The sequence below is a fragment of the Mobula hypostoma genome, chromosome 16 (assembly GCF_963921235.1).
Source record: "Mobula hypostoma chromosome 16, sMobHyp1.1, whole genome shotgun sequence".
Lineage (NCBI taxonomy): Eukaryota > Metazoa > Chordata > Chondrichthyes > Myliobatiformes > Myliobatidae > Mobula > Mobula hypostoma.
Window position 1 is genome coordinate 71,492,955 of NC_086112.1, and position 20,639 is coordinate 71,513,593.

At 41.6% G+C, this 20,639-nt stretch overlaps 1 protein-coding gene across 3 annotated transcripts in view; it reads left to right on the forward strand.

The window, feature by feature from the left end:
• The window catches only part of uba6 (ubiquitin like modifier activating enzyme 6), a 455,635-nt gene that overhangs the window by 340,990 nt on the left and 94,006 nt on the right, over window positions 1–20,639 (forward strand). For 2 of the 3 annotated variants that reach the window (XM_063069103.1, XM_063069102.1), the window contains one exon: window positions 832–960. The exons of the other annotated variant lie outside the window; for it this stretch is intronic. In XM_063069103.1, the coding sequence (XP_062925173.1) occupies window positions 832–960 (129 nt within the window). The remainder of the gene's footprint in view (window positions 1–831; window positions 961–20,639) is intronic. 3 annotated transcript variants of the gene reach the window in all.

Consider the following 20,639-nt stretch of genomic DNA (forward strand, 5'->3'; position numbering starts at 1 on the left):
TATCAGGGAGACAGGAAATTGCCCAAACTTTCTACATGTCACACCTCTGACCCTGTACCCATTCTCACTGCACGAGCTATGGAGTAATGGACAAAGGAAGTTACCTTAGCCTTTGCCTCTTCGAGCCAAAGCCTCAAACTCTCCTCTCCAACACCAGCCCACTCACACATCGGCTGCTCCCAAAGAGGTCTCTGGTGACTTCTGGTGTAGGCAACTAGTCGCAGGTCTCTCATTGGTGAATCAGCCCTCTGCTTGCTGTCATTGAGGCAATTCTGAATCCACCTGGCTAACTCCCCCGAATTCAATATGATCTGATATCACAGACCATTATCCAAAACATGACAAGTTACCTGTCAGCCAGTTGAACCATATCTGGCTCGATGTTACACTTTGAGAGTTGATAGCAACTGTGAACTAACTTGTGCAGTGGTTGCCTAGTCACTGATTATAATCAACAGGTCTTATTTTGAGCATCAGCAAAGAACCACAAAATCAGCCAATCTTAAACTTAAAAGTTAAGTTTGACATTGTAAATTTCAGCTCAAAGCAAATATGAAGTCACAGAGCCAAGCCGAATAGAACATCCCATTCTCCTGGTACATTCTTCATTGAATTCGCAATCCATTTGTTCTTATATTTACATCATGTCTTTAGTTTAGCAATGATAAGTGATAATTACCGGTATGCTTAGTTTGGTGAGTAATGTATTTAAAAAATTTGACTATCTGCTGCATTCCATATTCTCTTCGTAGTGTAAGAGTATTTATTTGCTATAAATTGCAAAGCTAAGTGAAAGGAGATAAATAGTTGTTTTTTCTCTTTACTTTTCAGAGAATGGTAAATGGAGAGAGTTTAGAAGGATCATTTCAAGCAATTAAATTACTTAGTAGATGGCCTACAGACTGGCATCAGTGTGTGTCTCTGGCACGAGTAAAGTTTGAAAAATATTTCCATCATAAGGTAAGGTAGTAGTCATCCAGTCCATCAGAATGTACACAAATTATTTCAGGATATGTTCTGAATTTAACTCTCATTGCATAGAGAGATACCATGTGGAAACAGGCCCTTTGGCCCACCAAGTCCATGCTGAGTATCAGGCACCCATTTACATTCATCTTGCATTAATTCCATCTTTATTCTCCCACTTTCTCATCAACTGCGTGTGAATTCTGTAGAGGAAACTGTCAATGGGATGTGGGAGGAGGTTCAAGCACCCAGATAAACCTGGCATGGTCTCAGGGAGAATATGCAAGCACCGTACCGACAGCGCCAGAGATCAGGATTGATCTTAGTTCTTTCATGCTATGAGCCATTGCACAGCTGTGTGTTCTTGTGTGATATATTGATATGTATATCAATTGAGTTTTGGTAGTGGTGGTTAGCATCCATCTGTCTTGAAGGCGATGATCATCGTCACAAACCTGGGCGGAAGGTATGGAGATCCTGAGATGACCAGTCATCAAGATCCCCCTCTCGGCCTCACCAGGAAAGCTTATGAAGCAATACGTTTGACACCAGCTTGGCTGCAGGAGCTGCCGGAAGGACGTTCCGTGATATCCAGTCACCTTAGGGGCTCCACTCCAATTGAGTTTTAAGACCGTTCTAAATAATGTTTGAAAATTATGACTAACATTACCACTTACTTCACATTTCTCTGCCCTGCACTTCATCCTCTACTTGTGTTGTCCTGGCAATAAGATGCTCCCCAGCCTTGCTGTCGTGCATTACCTCTTTAATATGTTCCCTCTTTTGTGCACTCGTTTCCTGATTTCTGTCAGAGGTAGGCTTGGTATTCATGATTTTAGCAAGGCTTTTGATTAGGTCCTGGTAGCAGGTCCAGAAAGTTTGTGCACATGGGATCCAACATGTTATACAAACTAGAATCAAAATTTGTTTCATGTTCAAAGGCAGAGGATAGTAGTGGAAGTCTGCTGCCAATATGGTGTGTTATGGGATTCCTGTATATAAGTGATTTAGATAAGAATGCAGGGAGGGTGAATAGTAGAGTCCTGGAGTCATACAGCATTAAAACAGCCAAACTCATCCATGCCGACTGTTGTCCAGCGAACCGGTCCCATTTGCCTAGATTGGGATCATAGCCTAAATCTCTCAGATCAGGAGTCCGGGAGCAGCATGTTCTTGTTACGGTGAAGGGTAGACATACTAAATTCAGCTACGTTAGCTGACAGGGAACACAAAGGAACATACGGAAAATGGTGGAGGAGCTCGGCAGGCCAGGCAGGACTGAGCTGATGAAGGGTCTTGGCCAAAACGTCAGCTTTTTACTCTTAGAAACATAGAACTAGAAAACCTGCAGCACAATACAGGCCCTTTGGCCCACAAAGTTGTGCCGAACATGTCTCTACCTTAGGAATTACTAAGCTTACCTAAAGCCCTCTATTTTTCTAAGCTCCATGTACCTATCCAAAAGTCTCTTAAAAGACCCTATCATATCTGCTTCCACCACTGTTGCCGGCAGCCCATTCCATGCACTCACCACTCTCTGAGTTAAAAACTTAGCCTTGACATCTCCTCTGTACCTATTCCCCAGCACCTTAAACCTGTGTCCTCTTGTGGCAACCATTTCAGCCCTGGGAAAAAACCTCTGACTATCCACACGATCAATGCCACATCATCTTATACCCCTCTATCAAGTCACCTCTCATCCTCTGTCATTCCAAGGAGATAAGGCCGAGTTCACTCAACCTGTTCTCGTAAGGCATGCTCCCCAATCCAAGCAAGATCCTTATAAATCTCTTTTCCATAGATGCTGCCTGGCCTGCTGCATTTTGTGTGTGTTGTGTTGCATCTGCAGATTTTCTCTTGTAAAAGATACAAAGGCTCTGGTAAGGAAAAAAGTGGATGATATTTTGGCCGCTAGGTATAAATGAATTCCTTGATGAATATAAGATCTTTAAGACCAGGCTTAACAGGGAAATAAGAAGGGGGAAAATGGTATGCAGTGGATTTAGCAGGCAGAGATAAAGATAATCCGAAGAGTTTATATTAACAGTTAAAGGGTAATTAGCGAGAGACTTGCTTCTTTAAAAGATCATCAGTGAGACCAGTGTGTGGAGCTAAAGGAGATTACTGAGGTTTTTAACATCTATTCCTCTTCTGTGTTGACTGAGATGTTTACTTGGACTGTGTGTTAGCACAATAGTTAATGTAACGGTAACACCACCAGCAATCAAGGTTCATTTCTCACTGCTGCCTGTTCAGAATTTGTACATTCTCTCTGTGACCGTGAGGATTTCCTCCAGATGCTCCGGTTTCCTGCCAAGTTCCAAAGATGTACAGTTAGTAAGTTGCATGCTATGTTGTTGCTGGAAGTATGGTGACATTTGCAGCTGACCCCAGCACGTCTTCAGATTGTGTTGGTGTTGACACAAATGATGTATTTCACAGTGTGTGAAGAAAGTGAGCAGCATCAATCAGGATATTCTGAGATTACAGGTTAATTAGGCACTTGGCAAGGGCCAATAAAAAGAGGTCAGGTTTAAGCAGAGTGGCCATGTTGTTAGTGGGCGGGTGTTAGAGTGGAGGGTTTGAGACTTTGGTTTAAGAAGTTTCGGCAAGAAGCAGCTGAAACTAAGGCAAGACTTTGGTAAGTTTTCTTCTTTCTTTGTCTAGTAGTGCCCAGCTAGTGTAGTGAAAATGGGTTCAGGTTTAGTGGTATGTTCACGTCAGCTATGGCAGTTGTGGGAGACCTCCAGTGTCCCTGATAACTACATTTGTAAAAGTTGCACTGAGCTGCGTCTCCTTACGGAGCTGCACCTGGATGACTTGTGGCTCATTCAGGAGAATATATGGCTGAGGAATTTTGCAGGGGGCATATTTTCAGATTTGTGGATCATTCAGATCTCTTCTGGAGAAGATAAAATCTATAAATAAAAAAGACGAGCTAAACCTGAACTTAGGGACACCATCAAAGTTGCTGGTGAACGCACCAGGTCAGGCAGCATCTCTAGCAAGAGGTACAGTCGACGTTTCCGGCCGAGACCCTTCGTCAGGACTTAGGGACACCAAGGGCTTCAGTAGCTGCCATACACACTGGGGTTTTGATGCTTCATAAGGGACAGGGAGAGAGGTAAAAGAAGAGCAGGAGGACTCCGCCTGCTGCCCAATAGAGTGACACACAGTTTTGTGTGACTGCGTTTAATTCTTCCTTTTCCCCAGTTTAAACTCTGAATTTTTAACTTTTATTTGTCGGATCTTAGAGGAGAATAGTTGTTTTTATGTCACAATCTTTAAGAAGTGGAAAGCAGCTCTCTGAATCCAGCAATGGAAAGGGAAAAACTTCGAAAGGAAAATCAGAAGATATGCCTGTTTGGGCTGAGCATTTAGAACATGCGTTGATGACTCTCGACAAGAAAATAGATAACAACACTTCTGAGATGAAGTCGTTTCAACAGAGTTTTCAACTTGTAGAAGGAAATATTATTTCCTTGAATTCTGAACTTAAAGAGTCGAAGCGTCAGATAGCGGATATTTCAGCCCGCTTGGAACAGTGTCAACATAAGATTATCGATCTGGAAGCAAGATCTCGTCGGAATAATATTCAAATTGTTGGATTGAAGGAAGGATCTAAGAGTGGGGATTTATTGGACTATCTTGCTAATTTGTTTCAATCTCTGTTTCCGGATATTTTTTAACCTCAGCCTCCCGATATTGAAAGAGCGCATAGAATTTTCACTTCGAAATCTCACCTGGTCCAGGACCACCACTGGGATTGTGAAATGGGCCCAGCAGAGATTGCACTTTCTGAGGAAGCTTAAACAAGCATCACTCCACACTACCACACTACATTCTACAGAGGTGTGGTTGAGAGTATGCTGACCTTTTGCATCACAACCTGGTACTCCAGCTGCAGTGCTGTCGACAAAAAAGCCTTGCAGAGGGTGGTCAGGGGGGCAGAGAAGGTTATTGGGGTCTCCCTACCTTCTGTCCAAGACCTCTTTCAGAGTCGATGCCTCCAGAAGACACGGTACATCATTAAAGACCCCTCACACCCTCTCCATGAACTGTTTGTTCTTCTGCCATCCTCCCACAGGCAGTCAGACTGCTAAATAGCTGCTCTACCTGACTCTGCTTTGGACACTTATAACTTGATTTTAACTGACTTGTGGCTGTTGTGTTTTACTATTTATTGTTATGTTTATTATTTAGTGTTGCGTTTGTTATGTTATGATTGCACTGCTCCTGAGAAATGCTGTCTCATTCTGCCCTGCAGAGCTGATGTACGGTTAGAATGACAATAAAGTTTTTTGAATCTTGAATCTTGAATCAAGATCCGAATAAACCAAGGTCAGTTTTGGTCTGCTTTCTTCGTTTCAAAGTTAAAGACCAAATCATGAAATATGCAAGGAAACATAGAGTTTTTAAATTTAAGGATTCCGAGATTCATTTTTATGAAGATTATCCATGGGAAGTTATGGAACAGTGGTTCAAATTCGTTCCAGCTATGAAGATAGCCTATGATAAGGGATTATTCCCATTACTTTGCTATCCAGCCCGATTAAAATTATTTCCTAAAGATTCGACTCCACGTGTTTTTCTGGATCCCAAAGCGGCATTGGACTATGTTAATTCTATTCTGGAGGTGGCTGAGGTTTGAATGGCTTTAGCTCTACTGAATAACTGTTATTTTCTGAAAGAAAACAAGCTTTGAAGATCTCTGATAGGTTGAAGATCGCCTCTGATCGATGGACCATTTAAAGAAGATGTGAACTTCTTGATCTGACTGATGAATGACTTTTCCGAAATCTGTTTGGTATACTGAGTGAATTAACACAGCGGACAGATGGTTAACCGGTTTGAATATTTGTTTCTATCCCCCTTTTTTTCGTTAATTAAGTGATAGGTTTCATAGTTTATAAGGACTTTTCTTTTATATATAGCGAGGAGTGCTTACATAGAATAGTACAGCACAGTACAGGCCCTTCGGCCCACAATGTTGTGCCGACCCTCAAACCCTGCCTCCCATATAAGCCCCCACCTTAGATTCCTCCATATACCTGTCTAGTGGTCTCTTAAGCTTCACTAGTATATCTGCCTCCACCACTGACTCAGGCAGTGCATTCCACGCACCAACCACTCTCTGAGTAAAAAACCTTCCTCTAATATCCCCCTTGAACTTCCCACCCCTTACCTTAAAGCCATGTCCTCTGTATTGAGCAGTGGTGCCCTGGGGAAGAGGTGCTGGCTATCCACTCTATCTATTCCTCTTATTATCTTGTACACCTCTATCATGTCTCCTCTCATCTTCCTTCTCTCCAAAGAGTAAAGCCCTAGCTCCCTTAATCTCTGATCATAATGCATACTCTCTAAACCAGGCAGCATCCTGGTAAATCTCCTCCGTATCCTTTCCAATGCTTCCACATCCTTCCTATAGTGAGGCGACCAGAACTGGACACAGTACTCCAAGTGTGGCCTAACCAGAGTTTTATAGAGCTGCATCATTACATGCGACTCTTAAACTCTATCCCTCGACTTATGAAAGCTAACACCCCATAAGCTTTCTTAACTACCCTATCCACCAGTGAGGCAACTTTCAGGGATCTGTGGACATGTACCCCCAGATCCCTCTGCTCCTCCACACTACCAAGTATCCTGCTATTTACTTTGTACTCTGCCTTGGAGTTTGTCCTTCCAAAGTGTACCACCTCACACTTCTCCGGGTTGAATTCCATCTGCCACTTCTCAGCCCACTTCTGCATCCTATCAATGTCTCTCTGCAGTTTTTGACAATCCTCTACACTATCTACAACACCACCAACCTTTGTGTCGTCTGCAAACTTGCCAACCCACCCTTCTACCCCCACATCCAGTCGTTAATAAAAATCACGAAAAGTAGAGGTCCCAGAACAGATCCTTGTGGGACACCACTAGTCACAATCCTCCAATCTGAGTGTACTCCCTCCACCACCACCCTCTGCCTTCTGCAGGCAAGCCAATTCTGAATCCACCTGGCCAAACTTCCCTGGATCCCATGCCTTCTAACTTTCTGAATAAGCCTACCGTGTGGAACCTTGTCAAATGCCTTACTAAAATCCATATAGATCACATCCACTGTACTACCCTCATCTATATGCCTGGTCACCTCCTCAAAGAACTCTATCAGGTTTGTTAGACACGATCTGCCCTTCACAAAGCCATGCTGACTGTCCCTGATCAGACCATGATTCTCTAAATGCCTATAGATCCTATCTCTAAGAATCTTTTCCAACAGCTTTCCCACCACAGACGTAAGGCTCACTGGTCTATAATTATCCGGACTATCCCTACTACCTTTTTTGAACAAGGGAAAAACATTGGCCTCCCTCCAATCCTCTGGTACCATTCCCGTGGACAACGAGGACATAAAGACCCTAGCCAGAGGCTCAGCAATCTCTTCTCTCGCCTCGTGGAGCAGCCTGGGGAATATTCCGTCAGGCCCCGGGGACTTATTTGTCCTAATGTATTTTAACAACTCCAACACCTCCTCTCCCTTAATATCAACATGCTCCAGAACATCAAACTCGCTCATATTGTCCTCACCATCATCAAGTTCCCTCTCATTGGTGAATACCGAAGAGAAGTATTCATTGAGGACCTCGCTCACTTCCACAGCCTCCATGCACATCTTCCCACCTTTATCTCTAATCGGTTCTACCTTCACTCCTGTCATCCTTTTTTTCTTCACATAATTGAAGAATGCCTTGGGGTTTTCCTTTACCCTACTCGCCAAGGCCTTCTCATGCCCCCTTCTTGCTCTTCTCAGACCTTTCTTAAGCTACTTTCTTGCTTCCCTATATTCCTCAATAGACCCATCTGATCCTTGCTTCCTAAACCTCATGTATGCTGCCTTCTTCCACCTGACTAGATTTTCCACCTCACTTGTCACCCATGGTTCCTTCACCCTACCATTCTTTATCTCCCTCACCGGGACAAATTTATCCCAAATTTATCGCAAGAGATCGACCACATGTCCATAGTACATTTCCCTGCAAAAACGTCATCCCAATTCACACCCGCAAGTTCTAGCCTTATAGCCTCATAATTTGCCTTTCCCCAATTAAAAATTTTCCTGTCCTCTTTGATAGTAAATAGATAATTAGTTTCAGTTTTTCTTCTAAAAAGTTTCTTTTATTGCGTGTGTAAGTCAAATGGAAAATGGCGCCGATTTTTCTTTGTTAGAGATTACACAGGCATTTTTCTCTTCGTTTAATTTTATTGTTTTGACGTTTTTGGAGATTGTTTTTGTATTCCCCAGTTTATTTTTAATGATTAAGTGTAAACATCTTTTTTTCCTCTGCAGGGCTTTCTTATTTCAGGGCCATGTGTTTTTTTTTGTAAATGGAGGGAGTGGGAATTAAGGAAAACTTTTAAAACTCCAGGCAGTTCATGGAGTTCTGTTCGTCTTTTCTTATTTCTATGGGGACGCACTTCAGCATTTTCTTTGCCGGTTTTCTGGCTTTTGGGGTGCTGGGAGGATTGGGGTTAGTTTTGAGTTATAGGATTCATTGGAGGATCAATTTTAATTTTTTTTATTATATTTTTTCCCATTTCGGAGTTCCGGAGCATGCGTGTTTTGTATGTGGATATACTTATCACCGCCAGTTTTGATCAGCCCGCGTTAGTATGCGTGTATTTATGTGTTAACTAAACAGATAAACGTTATTAGTTGGAACATACGTGGCTGGAATCATCCTATTAAGTGAAAGAAGACTTTTAAAATTATTAGTCGATTCCAACCTGACATAATTTTCGCTCAAGAAACGCATATCAGAACGGGCGATCAAAATAGATTTTTTAAAATGTGGAAGGGCCTTAAATTTCATGCCATTTGTCAAAATAAAACAAAGGGAGTATCTATTTTTAATAAATCTAATATTCTATTTATTCAAGAAGACATTGTGTCAGATACTAATGGTAGATTTTAAATTGTTAAAGGAACAATTTGTAATAGAAAAATTGTCTATGTGGACCTAATGTAGATGATCCTTTTTTTAAAAATGTATTTGCTTTATTGCTGGATTTAAATGAATATATGTTGTTAATGGGTAGTGATTTTAATTATTGTTTAAATCCTTTGATTGACAAGAATTCAACCAATCAGCGGCTTCTGAGTTGTTCTGCAGCACTTATTAACTCTTTTTTAATCGATTATGGCCTGGTTGAAATTTGGAGACATCTACATCCTAATGACAGAGATTATTCTGTTTTTTCACATGTTCACAAAAAAATTCGAGAATCGTTTATTTTATAGCTGATTTCCAATTTTTGTCCAGAAATGTGAATATGATGCTATCGTTGTTTCGGATCATGTGCCTTTAAGCTTAGCTTTTGAATTGAATGATGTCGGTATTGCAAATTTGCCTTGACGTTTTCCAGAAAATTTATTACAAAGTTCGGACTTTGTCAAATTTATTGAGACTCAGATAAAAGATTTTTTTCTTTTTAACAATACGGGGGATGTATCGAAATTGATTATATGGGATACAATTAAAGCATATTTGCGCGGTCAGATAATCTCCTATTTAGCTAAACTTAAGAAACAGACAAAGACAGAGTTAGATAAGAATTAAAAACTTGGATAATATTTATGCAATCTCTCCTAACATTGATTTATTTAAACAGTCATTGAACTCCAATCACAACATAATTTACTATTAACTTATCCTATTGAAAGAAATTTGCTTAAATTGAAAAGTCAATTTTATGTGTTTGGAGATAAAAATAATAAGCTATTAGCATCTCAGTTAAAAGCAGCTGGAGGCAAAAGACAAATTTTAAAAATTCGTAAGGGAGACGTTAGTTTAGCTTGTAATTATGAAGACATTAATAAAATTTTTCAAGACTTTTACATTGAACTTTATAAATCTCAGTTTCCAGCTGATCCTTCTAAAATGAATGCCCTTTTACAAAAGATTGATTTTTCTCGAATTTCTGTTGAAGATCAACAAACTCTCGATACTCCTATTACTGGAAACGAAATTCAGAAAGCCATTCTTTCAATGCAATCTGGTAAAGCTCCTGGATTGGATGGTTATTCTGTAGGACTTTATAAAAAATTTGAAAAATTGCTTTCTCCATATATGTTGGAAACGCTTAAAGATTCTTTTTTGATAGGAGAGTTACCTCCCTCATTTTCTGAAGCTTCTATTTCTTGAATTCTTATGTCATCCTACTGACTGTGCTTCATATAGACCTATTTCATTATTAAATGTGGATGCTAAAATTCTTTCAAAAATAATGGCTAATCGACTGGAGAATATTCTAGCTAAAATTATCTCTCAGGACCAAACAGGTTTTGTAAAGGGCCGTCATTCCTTCTCTAATATGCGGGGAGTTAAATGTTATATACTCATCCTTTTCTAAGACCCCCCCCAGTGTGTTGTTTCTCTTAATGCTGAAAAGGCATTTGACAGAGTTGAATGGAAATACTTCCTTAACGTTTTAGAGAAATTCGACTTTGTTATTAATTTTAATAAGTGGATTAGAATGATATATAAAAGCTACTGTTATTACTAATAATTGCAGATCCCCTTTTTTCGACTCGCGGGGTACGAGATATGGATGTCCGTTAAGTGCCTTGTTATTTAATTTGGTGTTGGAACCCTTGGCCATTGCACTTTGTGAAGCTAAAAATATCCATGGAATTTTCATAAATGGGACTATTCATAAGATCTCCCTTTTGCTGACAATCTCTTAGTTTATGTTTCGAATCCTGAAGAATCCATTCCTAGTTTATTGAAATTATTAAATGAATTTGGAAAGTTTTCAGGATATAAAAGCTAAACCTTCATAAAAGTAAATTATTTCCCCTAAATGATTCTGCTTCTATATATGATGACGTTCCTTTTAAAGTTACTGACTCTTTTAAATATTTAGGTATTATTATCGCTAAAAATCATAGAGACCTTTATAGAGCTAATCTGGTTCCTTTAGTGGATTTTATGAAGCAATTATTTTGTAGATGGAATCCTCTTACACTTTCGTTAGCCAGCCGAATTCATGCATGCAGTTAAAATGATGATTTTACCAAAATTTGTATATGTATTTCAAAATATCCCTATTTTTTTAACCAAGAAGTTTTTTGATCAGGTTGATTCTATTATTTCATCTTTTGTTTGGAATAATAAAAGACCAAGAATTGGAAAATATCATTTACAAAAATTAAAAAAAGATGGAGGTCTTCTTGCCCTGCCTAATTTAAGAATATACTATTGGGCTGTTAATATATGTTATATGTGTTCTTGGTTATATTGGGCTGATAAAAATGAACGACCACCTTGAGCTGATTTGGAATTGAAAGCTGTGAAACAGTTTCACTTAACCTCATTGTTTGGAGCTTCTTTACCTGTACAACTGGCCAAAATTATTAATCTAAATTTTTTCCTGTGATTAAGCAGTCATTACGAATTTGGTACCAGTTTCGTAATTTTTTTAATCTCAAAAAATTTAACCTTCTTAGTTTAGTTTATCGAAATTATCTATTTAAACCTTCATTAAGTGATCCTACCTTTCTTCTTTGGAGGAATAAAGGAGTTTATTCCTTCATGGATCTGTTCCGAGAAGACCGATTGATGTCTTTTGCGAAATTAGGGTGGAGAAGATGGCGGTGTGACGCAGCTCGCAGCGGCCACTTCGGTGGTGATGTCTGTTAGATAACTGTCAAGTAGGGTGCCGTGCACAATCCTGATTTGATGGAGATGGACGTGAGAGCACGGAGGAACATCTGGTGAAACTTCTGAAATGCCTGCTTCACTGCCGCTGCTATGTGTGATACAGAATCTCCGGAGTGGAAGGCCCCGAGTCCTCGGCTTTGCTTGTTGCTCGGTGGCCGGGGCGAGGTCGAAGCGCTCGGCAGAGGATGGTGCTCAGTGCTCGGTATTGGAGGGCTGGTTGGAGGCCCGAAGTTTTCGGACGGACTCAGAGTCTGCTGCGGTCGGGTGCTTCCAATGGTGCTGCGTCGGCAAGTTTGCAGCGCTTGGAGGTTCATGGCAGGGAACTACCGTCTGCATGACATGATGGGGCTATCGGGACTTTGAGACTTTTTTTTACTGTGCCCATGGTCTGCTCTTTATCAAATTACGGTATCGCTTTGCACTGTTGGAACTATATGTTTTAATTATGTGGTTTTGTCAGTTTTAGTCTTGGTTTGTCCTGTGTTTCTTGTGATATCATTCTGGAGTAACATTGTACCATTTTTTAATGCATGCATTTCTAAATTACAATAAATGAGGACTGAGTGTCCTCATAATCTAATCTAATCTAAATACTCTCTCTCGTACTCACATTTTTTGCAATATCTTCAGGTCAGACATTTCTTACAGGAATATTTAAGAAGTTTTCCATATATACAGGATTCTGACCTGTTAGATATTATTTTAAAAATGAACCCTTTAGTGAAAGGTTTTATTGGGAAAATTTATAATTTACTGCTACAACAGCACAATTACCCTTCCCTTAAGATTAAGCAAGATTGGGAAAGAGAGCTTAACATGACCTTGGTAACAGAGGATTGGTTGCGAATTTTGAAGTTGGCTAACTCTTCTTCGATCTGTGCCAGTCACTCTTTAATTCAATTTAAAATTGTACATTGTTGCTATTTGACAAAGGAGAGACTGTCTAAAATGTTTCCTAATGTTGATAGTCAGTGTGATAGATGTAAAACTGAGACAGCTACATTGACACATATGTTTTGATCATGTTCTGTATTGAAACATTTTTGAAAATCTATTTTCTCTACAATTTCTAAAGTTTTAAAGATTAATTTACAAGCTAATAAATTGACAGTTTTGTTTGGTATAATCCCTCAATATATTGATGGTATTTCTATATCAGACCAACATGTAATTGCATGTAACACACATCAAAGTTGCTGGTGAACGCAGCAGGCCAAGCAGCATCTATAGGAAGAGGCGCAGTCGACGTTTCAGGCCGAGACCCTTCGTCAGGACTAACTGAAGGAAGAGTGAGTAAGGGATTTGAAAGCTGGAGGGGGAGGGGGAGATGCAAAATAATAGGAGAAGACAGGAGGGGGAGGGATAGAGCCGAGAGCTGGACAGGTGATAGGCAAAAGGGGATACAAGAGGATCATGGGACAGGAGGTCCGGGAAGAAAGACGGGGGGGGTGTGACCCAGAGGATGGGCAAGAGGTATATTCAGAGGGACAGAGGGAGAAAAAGGAGAGTGAGAGAAAGAATGTGTGCATAAAAATGAGTAACAGATGGGGTACGAGGGGGAGGTGGGGCCTTAGCGGAAGTTAGAGAAGTCAATGTTCATGCCATCAGGTTGGAGGCTACCCAGACGGAATATAAGGTGTTGTTCCTCCAACCTGAGTGTGGCTTCATCTTTACAGTAGAGGAGGCCGTGGATAGACATGTCAGAATGGGAATGGGATGTGGAATTAAAATGTGTGGCCACTGGGAGATCCTGCTTTCTCTGGCGGACAGAGCGTAGATGTTCAGCAAAGCGGTCTCCCAGTCTGCGTCGGGTCTCACCAATATATAAAAGGCCACATCGGGAGCACCGGACGCAGTATATCACCCCAGTCGACTCACAGGTGAAGTGATGTCTCACCTGGAAGGACTGTTTGGGGCCCTGAATGGTGGTAAGGGAGGAAGTGTAAGGGCATGTGTAGCACTTGTTCCGCTTACACGGATAAGTGCCAGGAGGGAGATCAGTGGGGAGGGATGGGGGGGACGAATGGACAAGGGAGTTGTGTAGGGAGCGATCCCTGCGGAATGCAGAGGGGGGGGAGGGAAAGAAAGCCCCACCTCCCCCTCGTACCCCATCTGTTACTCATTTTTATGCACACATTCTTTCTCTCACTCTCCTTTTTCTCCCTCTGTCCCTCTGAATATACCTCTTGCCCATCCTCTGGGTCACCCCCCCCCGTCTTTCTTCCCGGACCTCCTGTCCCATGATCCTCTCGTATCCCCTTTTGCCTATCACCTGTCCAGCTCTCGGCTCTATCCCTCCCCCTCCTGTCTTCTCCCATCATTTTGCATCTCCCCCTCCCCCTCCAGCTTTCAAATCCCTTACTCACTCTTCCTTCAGTTAGTCCTGACGAAGGGTCTCGGCCTGAAACGTCGACTGCGCCTCTTCCTATAGGTGCTGCCTGGCCTGCTGCGTTCACCAGCAACTTTGATGTGTGTTGCTTGAATTTCCAGCATCTGCAGAATTCCTGTTGTTTGCATGTAATTGCATGTAACATTATTGGCCAGAAGGGCTATTTTATTGAAATGGAATGATGCCCCTGCTCCCACTTTGATACAATGGTTCTCTCAGGTGATGCTATGTCTTAGTTTGGAGAAAATCAGAAGTCAAACTTTTGATCCTCGCTTTGACTTTGAGAAAAGGTGGGGTTCATTTGCCTGCTACTACCATCTGCTTTGAGTTAATTAAGATGGTTTCCTTCTGATTTTTGTTTAAATGGATTTGAGTTGGCGGATTGATGTTTTTCTTTTATGGAAGTTTATACGGCGTTTAGCTCCGGGGTTGTGCTCCCAATCGTTTTTTTTTGTTAGTAGGGGTTCTTTTTTTCCCTTTTTTTCTTCCAAAAAAATATTCTTAACACTTTTTCTTATTATTGTTGATATATTATTTAATTTTGTTAATCAGTTATTTGATAATTTAATTTTTCATTGTACATATTGACATGTTGACTTGATTACCTTAATGTATTTTTTTGTTGATCTTTAATAATAATTAATAAAAAAGATTTTAAAATGGAAAAGAAGAGCACGAATGGCACTGCGAATAATGGATAGTATCACAGCTACAGTGAGGAAGGAGGTCGTGAAGGGATTGTCTACTGAATCAGTGTGTGTGCAGGTCAGAAACAGGAAGGGAGCAGTCACTACTGACAGTAGCTCATAGATGAGACTTTTACCCAGAGTACAAGTTTCACATCGTAATGGGTGACCACCCGGAGAAGTAAGCAGAGTAACCATTCAGCGCAGCGTTCCCCTGTGCAAATTCCCCTCAGCAAAAGTATACTCCTTTGGATACTGCTGGGGGTACGACCAGTCATGCCAGTGACACTGTGCTGGCTCTGAGTCACAACAGGGAAGGATAAAGGTAGGCAGAGTGAAAATAATAGGAGACTTGATAGTCGGGGAAACAGACAGCAGATTCTGTAGCCATGAAAAAGACTTCAGGATTGTGTGTTGCCTCCCAAGTGCTAGGGTCCAGGATGTCTCAGAACAGCGCAGAAGATTCTCAAGAGGAAATAAGCTTACTTAAGTTTTAGGAAGCGAGGATCAGAGGAGCTCTAGCTGAAGAATGGACTTAGGAGAGCTAGAAGTGGGCATAAGAAGACCCTGGCGAGTAGGATTAAAGAAAACCCCAATGTATTCCACATGTGTGTGAAGAACTGAATGATAGCTGGAGTTAGTGTAGGACCGAATCAGGGAAAAGTGCCTGGAGTCCGGGGGAGTTTGGTGAGGTCCTCAATGAATGCTTTGCTTCAGTATCCACCAGTGAACAATAAGATAGAAGATGTGCTGCAACTGTTTAAAAACATAAGTACCTGGGCCAGACAGGATATACCCCAGATTACTGTAGGAAGCCAGGGAAGAGATTGCTGTGCTTTTGGCAATGCTCTTTGTGTCCTCACTAGCCATAGGAGTAGTACCAGATGACTGGGGGGTGGCAAATGTTTTTATTCAAGAGTGTAGAGGTAACCCTTGGAATTATAGACCAGTGAGTCTTACTTCGGAGGTGGAGAGTGGTTTAAACTAATATAGCAGGGGGTTGGGAACCAGTATAATCGAGCTGAGGACCATAAGACCATAAGACAAAGGAGCAGAAGTCACCATTCGGCCCATCGAGTCTGCTCCGCCATTTTATCATGAGCTGATCCATTCTTCCATTTAGTCCCACTCCCCCGCCTTCTCACCATAACCTTTGATGCCCTGGCTACTCAGATACCTATCAATCTCTACCTTAAATACACCCAATGACTTGGCCTCCACTGCTGCCCGTGGCAACAAATTCCATAGATTCACCACCCTCTGGCTAAAAAAATTTCTTCGCATTTCTGTTCTGAATGGGTGACCTTGAATCCTTAAGTCATGCCCTCTCGTACTAGACTCCCCCATCATGGGAAACAACTTTGCCACATCCACTCTGTCCATGCCTTTCAACATACAAAATGTTTCTATGAGGTCTCCCCTCATTCTTCTAAACTCCAAGAAATACAGTCCAAGAGCGGACAAACGTTCCTCATATGTTAACCCTCTCATTCCCAGAATCATTCTAGTGAATCTTCTCTGTACTCTCTCCAATGTCAGCACATCCTTTCTTAAATAAGGAGACCAAATCTGCCCACAGTAGTCCAAGTGAGGTCTCACCAGCGCCTTATAGAGCCTCATCATTACATCCCTGCTCCTATACTCTATTCCTCTAGAAATGAATGCCATCATTGCATTCGCCTTCTTCACCACCGACTCGACCTGGAGGTTAACCTTAAGGGTATCCTGTACGAAGACTCCCAAGTCCCGTTGCATCTCAGAACTTTGAATTCTCTCCCCATTTAAATAATAGTCTGCCCGTTTATTTCTTCTACCAAAGTGCATAACCATACACTTTCCAACATTGTATTTCATTTGCCAATTCTTTGCCCATTCTTCCAATCTATCCAAGTCTCTCTGCAGACTCTCCGTTTCCTCAGCACTACCAGCCCCTCCACCTATCTTTGTATCGTCAGCAAGCTTAGCCACAAAGCCATCTATTCCATAAGGGTCTCGGCCTGAAACGTCGACTGCGCCTCTTCCTATAGATGCTGCCTGGCCTGCTGCGTTCACCAGCAACTTTGATGTGTGTTGCTATTCCATAATCCAAATTGTTGATGTACAATGTAAAAAGAAGTGGCCCCAACACTGATCCCTGCAGAACAGCACTGGTAACCGGCAGTCAACCAAAATGGGATCCCTTTATTCCCACTCTCTGTTTCCTGCCAATCAGCCAACGCTCTATCCACGTATGTAACTTTCCCGTAATTCCATGGGCTCTTATCTTGTTAAGTAGCCTCATGTGTGGCACTTTGTCAAAGGCCTTCTGAAAATCCAAATATACAACATCCTCTGCATCTCCCTTGTCTAGCCTACTTGTAATTTCCTCAAAAAATTGTAATAGGTTTGTCAGGCAGGATTTTCCTTTAAGGAATCCATGCTGACTTCTGCCTATCTTGTCGTATGCCTCCAGGCACTCTGTAACCTCATCCTTGACAATCGACTCCAACAACTTCCAAACCACCGATGTCAAGCTAACAGGTCTATAATTACCTTTTTGCTTCCTTGCCCCCTTCTTAAATAGCGGAGTGACATTTGCAATCTTCCAGTCCTCGGGAACCATGCCAGAATCTATCGACTTTTGAAAGATCATCGCTAATGCCTCCGCAATCTCCACAGCTACTTCCTTCAGAACACGAGGGTGCATTCCATCTGGTCTGGGAGATTTATCTACCTTTAGACTATTCAGCTTCCTGAGTACTTTCTCTGTCGTAATTGTGACTGCGCACACTTCTCTTTCCTGTCACCCTTGAGTGTCCGGTATACTGCTGATGTCTTCGTCAGTGAAGACTGATGCAAAATACTTGTTCAGTTCCTCCGCCATCTCCTTATCTCCCATTATAATTTCTCCAACATCATTTTCTATCGGTCCTATATCTACTCTCACCTGTCTTTTACTCTTTATATACTTGAAAAAGCTTTTCATTGTCATAGTCATAGTCTTACTTTATTGATCCCGGGGGAAATTGGTTTTTGTTACAGTTGCACCAGAAATAATAAATTGTTAAATAGTAATATGTAAAATATGCCAATAAGTTATGAAATAAGTCCCAAGAACAGCTTCTTGGCTCAGGGTGTCTGACCCTCCAAGGGAGGAGTTGTAAAGTTTGGTGGCAACAGGCAGGAATGACTTCCTATGACACTCTGTATTGCATCTCGGTGGAATGAGTCTCTGGCTGAATGTACTCCTGTGCCCACCCAGTACATTACGTAGCGGATGGGAGACACTGACCAAGATGGCATGCAACTTAGACAGCATCCTCTTTTCAGACACCACCGTGAGAGAGTCTAGTTCCATCCCCACAACATCACTGGCCTTACGAATGAGTTTGTTGATTCTGTTGGTGTCTGCTACCCTCAGCCTGCTGCCCCAGCACACAACAGCAAACATGATAGCACTGGCCACCACAGACTCGTAGAACATCCTCAGCATCCTCTTTTAGTATCCTTTTTGATATTATTTACTAGCTTCCTTTCATCGTTAATTTTCTCCCTCTTAATGACCTTCTTAGTTTCCTTTTGTAAGCTTTTTAAAAACTTCCCAATCCTCTGCCTTCCCACTAATTTTTGCTTCCTTGTATGCTCTCTCCTTTGCTTTAACTTTGGCTTTGACTTCTCTTGTCAACCATAGTTGCATCCTTTTTCCATTCGAAAATTTCTTCTTTTTTGGAATATACCTGTCTTGCACCTTCCTCATTTCTCGCATAAACTCCAGCCACTGCTGCTCTGCCGTCTTTCCCGCCAGTGTCCCTTTCCAGTCAACTTTGGCCAGTTCCTCTCTCATACCACTGTAATTTCCTTTACTGCACTGAAATACCGACATATCAGATTTCGGCTTCTCTTTTTCAAATTTCACAGTGAACTCAATCATGTTATGATCACTGCCTCCTAAGGGTTCCTTCACCTCAGTCTCTCTAATCACCTCCGGTTCATTACACAATACCTAATCCAGTACAGCCGATCCCTTAGTAGGCTCAACAACAAGCTGTTCTAAAAACCATCTCGCAAACATTCTACAAATTCTCTCTCTTGAGATCCAGTGCCAACCTGATTTTCCCAATCCACTCACATGTTAAAATCCCCACAATTATCATAACACTGCCCTTCTGACAAGCCTTTTCTATTTCCTGTTGTTACTTGTAGTCCACATCACTGCAGCTGTTTGGAGGCGTATAAATAACTGCCATCAGGCTCCTTTTACCCCTGCGATTTCTTAGCTCAACCGATAAAGATTCTACACCTTCCGATCCTATATCACCTCTTTCTAATGATGAGCCAGTAGGTTTACAAGTAGATGATGAATGTAAGCAAGGACAAACCAATGACTGGGTACAAATGCAGACAGAGCAAAGAGTTAAATTGTACCACAGAAACAAAATTCAAAAGGATGAAGAATGAAGGATTGAAGGTACTGTATTTAAATGCGTGTAACATTCGGAATATCATGGATTCATAGAGCGATTGGAGATTGTGGGCATTATTGAGTTGTTGCTGAAAGAAGGATAGGATTTTATCTTCAAACAACAGGAATTCTGCAGATGCTGGAAATTCAAGCAACATGCATCAAAGTTGCTGGTGAACACAGCAGGCCAAGCAGCATCTAGAGGAAGAGGTGCAGTCGACGTTTCAGGCCGAGACCCTTCGTCAGGACTGACGAATAGATGCTGCTTGGCCTGCTGCGTTCACCAGCAACTTTAATGTATGTTGCTAGGATTTTATCTTGTTAGGCAGCCTCATATGTGGCATCTTATCAAATGCCTTTAGGAAATTCAAGTAAATGACATCCACTGCCTCTCCTTTGTCCAACCTGCTTGTTACTTCCTCAAAGAACTCTGACAGGTTTGTCAGGCAAGATTTCACTTCACAGAATCCATGTTGACTTTGACTTATTTTATCATTAGTCTCAAGTACCCCAAAATCTCATCCTTAATATAGACTCCAACACTTTCCCAGCCACTGAGGTTGGGCTCACTGGCCTATAATTTCCTTTCTTTTGCCTCTCCCTTCTTAAATATTGGAGTGATGTTTACAAATTTCCAGTCCTCCGGGACCATTCCAGAATCAAGTGATTCTTGAAAGATCATGACCACGTTATCTCTTCAGCAACCTCTCTCAGGGCTCTGGGGTGCAGTCCATCTTGTCCAGGTGACTTATCCACCTTAAGGTCTTTGTGTTTACCTTGCACTTTCTCCCTTTGTAATAGTAATGGCACTCATTCTTGCTCCCTGACACTTGCAACTTCTGGCACACTGCTGGTGTCTTCCACAGTGAGGACAGATGCAAAGAATCTATTAAGTTCATCTGTCATTTCTTTGTCCCCCATTACTACCTCACCAACATTATTTTCCAGTGGTCCAATATCAACTCTCACTTCCTTTCACTTTTTATTTCACTAAAATAACCTTCAGTATCCTGCTTTATATTTATCAGCTAGTTTGCCCTCATATTTTATCTTTTCCTTTCTTATAGCTTTTTTAATTGCCTTTTGCTGGATTTTAAAAGCTACCTTATATGCCCTTTCCTTGGCTTTAATGCAGTCCTTAACTTCCTTTGTCAGCCACAGTTGCCATTTGAGAACTTCTTCCTCTGTGGAACATACCTATCCTGTGCCTTGTGAACTATTCCCAGAAACTTTAACCAACTCTGCTCTGCCATCATCCCCGCCAGTATCCTTCTCCAATCCACCTGGCAAGCTCCTATCTCATGCCTCTGTAATTCGCTTTATTCCATTGCGATATTGATACATATCATTTATGCTTCTCCCTCTCAAAATGCAGTATGAATTCAATCATGTTATGATCACTGTCTCCTAAGGGTTCCTTTACGTTAAGCTCCCTAATAGGATCTGGGTTA